At 41.9% G+C, this 5,000-nt stretch overlaps 2 protein-coding genes across 6 annotated transcripts in view; one reads left to right on the top strand and one right to left on the bottom strand.

The window, feature by feature from the left end:
• LOC123505638 (aquaporin-11-like) overlaps positions 1–412 on the bottom strand; it is a 38,404-nt gene extending 37,992 nt beyond the window's left edge. Inside the window, exon 1 of the mRNA XM_045257223.1 lies at positions 327–412. The gene's annotated coding sequence lies outside the window, so the exon portion shown is untranslated. The remainder of the gene's footprint in view (positions 1–326) is intronic.
• Positions 1–5,000, top strand: part of LOC123505640 (aquaporin-11-like) — a 29,885-nt gene that overhangs the window by 17,765 nt on the left and 7,120 nt on the right. For 4 of the 5 annotated variants that reach the window (XM_045257228.1, XM_045257230.1, XM_045257227.1 and 1 more), the window contains exon 2: positions 2,032–2,198. Coding sequence is in view for 1 of the 5 variants with exons in the window: in XM_045257226.1 (XP_045113161.1) it covers positions 3,134–3,223 (90 nt within the window). In the remaining 4 variants the exon portion in view is untranslated. Of the gene's footprint in view, positions 1–2,031; positions 2,199–2,688; positions 3,224–5,000 lie in introns of those variants that run through there. The other variant, XM_045257226.1, reaches the window with a different exon arrangement.

Below are 5,000 nucleotides of genomic sequence, written 5' to 3' on the forward strand. Positions count from 1 at the left end.
TAAATAGAATAAATCATGAATACGATCATGTAGGATAATATGGGGAACTTTCATGCGGCTGGAATTTTGGTGATGTCACTGATGCACAGGCGTGATTGTGATCGGGAAGTAATCATCGCGTACAGTGAGCTGCGACACTGGTACTGATGCACTGAGAGGGAAGGGGTTCAGGGAAGGTAATTATTATTGGAACAGCAGGCACAAAGGAGGGCTGAAAGTTGAAATAACTGATAAGTAGTGAACAAAAGAATAAGAAATGGCACACAGACCAATATTATAATGACAAATCTGTTAAGGCAGAAATATGAAATGCCTTGGACACTCACTGCGCCCTATATACACACTCCCAGGTAGCGTACAACACAGCTAACACTCCTGCCCACGCCTAACTGAGGAAGTGGGCATTCGAAGCCCCCGAAGGTGCTCGGGTGCCAGCTGAGAGTCTGCCAATGCCAAGGCCAGGATGCCAGACGTCACTAGGATGTGTGAGCTGCCAAAATTTCACTGTACGAAAAACGGAGAAAAGTAAACCCACGAATGTGAGAAATAAGCTTTTTAACGTAGCGAGAGAGAGAGAGAGAGAGAGAGAGAGAGAGATTCATGCACACACACACACACACACACACACACACACACACACACACACACACACACACCGCGTAGTGTAGTGGTTAGCAGGCTCGACTCACAATCGAGAGGGCCGGGTTCGAGTCCCGGTAAGCGGCGAGGCAAATGGGCAAGCCTCTTAATGTGTAGCCCCTGTTCACCTAGCAGTAAATAGGTACGGGATGTAACTCGAGGGGTGGCCTCGCTTTCCCGGTGTGTGTTGTGTGTTGATGTGGTCTCAGTCCTACCCGAAGATCGGTCTATGAACTTGCTCCGTAATGGGGAAGACTGGCTGGGTGACCAGCAGGCAACCGAGGTGAATTACACGCACACACACACACACACACACACACACACACACACACACACACACACACACACACACACACACACACACACACCGCGTAGTGTAGAGAGAGAATGTGTTCCACAGCACGATTAATTTAATTATGTATTATTGACAAATATCCATCATGTTTTCGCTGATGATACTTTCTTTTGATGTAGAAGCTTCAGTTTCAATTGATTGATGGCAACTTGGCAAGACGTGGTCAGTGATATATGCATATATCCACCTCTCTAATTTGTGTGTGTGGGGTGAAGGTGCGTGGTCTGTGGGAAGAATGCAGCTGTGTGGTTTTCATCTTTCAACCTCACTACACACTAAATAGATCATAATTATCACCAACTGTCAGTCGTTGGTATCTCAATTAATTGTCTTACTTTTATCCCACAGAAGGCAGATCGAGATGAAAAAAAAAAAAAAGTTATTGTTGCTCTCTCAAAAAAGTTAACTGATGAATTCATTAATTTAGAAGACTTTGAAATCGGGCTTTCAGTTAAACTGTAAAGTAGTCATAAAAGCAGTTTGTCTTAAATAGATGTGGTAAAATAGTTTTGTTTTTTTCTTTTATTTGCACAATCCCGTCCTCACATTACGAGTTCTTTCCTCGTATTTCCTTTCAAAAAGTTGTTCCGTGTATTTCTCAGAAAATCTATTCACTTTATTCTTTCACTTATTAACTCAGATTATTACAATATATAATTCCTATAATATTTTATACTTTACAGCGTTCTCTCATACTCGTTTCTAATTCTGGCTCTCCAAGTGACATCCACAGTGATTTCCAGTGCTACCGTTCTTTCGACTCAGATCTGATTTTATTCATTTATCCGTTTGTGGTGAATTCTATCATGATACTGAATGTGATGAATAATATAGCAAGTTCACCAGTACTCTCTCTCTCTCTCTCTCTCTCTCTCTCTCTCTCTCTCTCTCTCTCTCTCTCTCTCTCTCTCTCTCTCTCTCTCTCTCTCTCTCTCTCTCTCTCTCTCCAAACACAATCCACTAATGTAAGTGTAGCAGATATTTATTGTATTGAAGTGTAATGTAATCCAAATGTCACATATTTATTTTCTTGTCAGCATGGAGTTCTACGCATTTCTGCCAAGCAGCACGGGCCAGGGCATCCCTGCCATGCCTCTCAGCCACCTGTCCGCTACGCAGCGCCTGTGGGGCACTAATTAATGCTACCTTCACATTGGTAGTTCAGCGCGGGAAGTTATGAGGATCAGCAAAAAAAATTTATTTCGTAAGTATGACTCTCTCTCTCTCTCTCTCTCTCTCTCTCTCTCTCTCTGTATGAGGATCAGCAAAAAAAAATTATTTCGTAAGTATGACGCTCTCTCTCTCTCTCTCTCTCTCTCTCTCTCTCTCTCTCTCTCTCTCTCTCTCTCTCTCTCTCTCTCTCTCTCTCACACACACACACACACACACACACACACACACACACACACACACACACACACACACACACACACACAGCCCGTCTCTTCATCTGTAGAGTGGTTCCGGAGATGAAATGGGAACAAAAAAAACAAAAAAAACTTGGTTCTCGCCTTTCGTCACGAAGCTAAACGAACAAAAGGAAAAGAGAGAGAGAAAAAAAAGGCTTCTTTGATAACAATCTGGCAGCGGACAAAAATTCTAGTGATGGGCTGCTGGATTGAGACAGGTGCGGGATTTTATATATGTGGAGTGCAAGGCCGAGACGAGAGCTTCTTCAGTCATGTGGTTGTACGGTACTACGTATGAGCACCTGTGGCTAGTTTTACGTGAGCCAGAGATATATTACTCATAACAATTAATGAGATACTTAAGATAACGAAAGAGATATATGGGTTTGATTGATGTGCCGATGATTAGATAGATGAGAGCTAGCCAGCTGCCTTGTCTTGCCAGAATTGCTCTCACACGGTCAGTCCTGCGTCGTCTGTTCCGCGTGAGTGTCGATGTGGCGAGTGAAAAATAGGAAGACGAAATAACTAATGTGACAAAGCATCTCTAAGAAAACCAGATCAATGTTTGATACTTTTTTGTCTTGAACGCAAAGTTCGTAAAGTTATAAAGCATATTTTCGTGTGTACGTAGATGTACTTTTTTATGTATGTAGCAGCGCTCAGGCTTCGCATATAAGGGAAAGGAAAAGAGAGAAGTAAGGAAATTAAAAGGACGAACTAGTGAAACATGTACATAAACGACGAGGCACAGACGCAAGAACTTGAAGAAGAACAGAATTACCTATCATCACTGTTCGTAACATCTGCTGACAAAGAGGTAGATTTATACATAATTTTACCGCACGGTCTATACATACCACGTCACTCACAAGCCCTTTTTTTAATAGCACTTTTGGCTGGATGCACAGTAACTCGTATATACAGAAAAATAATATTTCATAGACAAATCCAGAAAAAAAAGAAAACCAACAATAGCAGCAGTATAAAGGCAGGTTCACACGTACCAATTTATGACTGATATTTTACGTGAGTAGAGTTTCCGACTCACAATCGGTGCCTAGCGACTGCAGAAAGCAGTCGCGAAGCAAGACCAACATGTTGGTTTTGCTAGTCGATTTGCGACTTTATTTACGTCGTGACGTCAAGGAATAAGCTTTGAAAATGTGGTCTCCAGATATAGAGAAGATGTTATAGAGTTGTTGAGGGAAAAAGAACACATATGGGACTCCAGGAATGAATTATACAGTAGAAAAAGCTTGCACGAATCGTCGTTCGACGAAATAGCTGCCACTCTATAAGAACTGTTTCCCTCAATGCAGGGTGTTGTTAGGGATGAGGATTGAAGACTTGTTAGGATTTGATTTTATTGCGATTGTGCATATCTTAAGATTAACAGTTTTCTTATGAGAAATGTAGGCTAATTTAGAGTGTGGCGGATACTCCTTTCTAATTCTACTTAGCCAGGGACGTATCCACAGGCATATTCTTTTCTGTTGACTCTTCCGGTACGCCGAAAGAAGAGCAACCACAGCTTCAGCATCGTCACTGGAGGAAGACATCTTGGCGGGTAGCTGTTTGTTTATATTCACTTCCCGCCAAGGCCCCAACTATTCGAGACTTTCCGACTAGAAGGGATGAGTCGGGAAATTATACGTACGTGAAATATAAGTCTTAAATTGGCACGTGTGAACCCGCCTTAATATAATAAGATGGGGAACGACGGGTGAAAAGCTCCCCAATTTTCCTTCGACCTGACCGTGTTTACTATAATTACGCACAATCTTGAACTTTTTTTTTTTTTTTTTTTTACATTACAAGGGCACTGGCCAAGGGCAAACAAAGTGTTGGAAAAAAATCCGCTGGTTGCCAGGCCCTGTTAAGAGGAAAGTAGAAAGAGAAAAACAAAAATCTAAAAGGAGGGTCCAGTTAACGTAAGAGGTGTCTTGACACTCCTCTTTTGAAAGAGTTTAAGTCATAGGCAGGTGGAAATACAGACACAGGTAGAGAGTTCCAGAGTTTACCAGTGTAGGGAATGAAGGAGTGAAGATACTGGTTAACTCTTGCATTAGGAAGAGAAGTCGCTGAAATTAAGCTCCCGAGTCACCTCACTTGACCTCATGACAGGGTACCAGGTTTATCCCAACACTAGGACACCTTTGTAATGTTAATCCTTTGCCCTCATTTCCGTCCGTCCTGGCATCAGTCGCCGCACTACGTGACTGCATTATGTATTCGAATGGACTAACATAATTATACATTAGGTCCCCGAGAACTTATAATAGAAGTCACGTGCAAATATTCAACACGAGTCCCTATACAAATACAAGAAATTTGTATTCGTATCCATTTCCTGTTTTTTTTTTCTTTTTTTCAAAGAACAATGATCCATCTTTGTCTTTACATTGTGTGTGAACGAGAGAGAGAGAGAGAGAGAGAGAGAGAGAGAGAGAGAGAGAGAGAGAGAGAGAGAGGGAGAGAGAATTAAATACTTTTATTCACAAAAGATTTACAGATTTGTGAATAAGACTGTATTCCTACTTGCCCAGATAACGGGAACAGTGATCTCGTGTAGGTAAGTCGTGACGCATTTCATG

Source organism: Portunus trituberculatus, chromosome 18 (assembly GCF_017591435.1).
Source record: "Portunus trituberculatus isolate SZX2019 chromosome 18, ASM1759143v1, whole genome shotgun sequence".
Taxonomy (NCBI): domain Eukaryota; kingdom Metazoa; phylum Arthropoda; class Malacostraca; order Decapoda; family Portunidae; genus Portunus; species Portunus trituberculatus.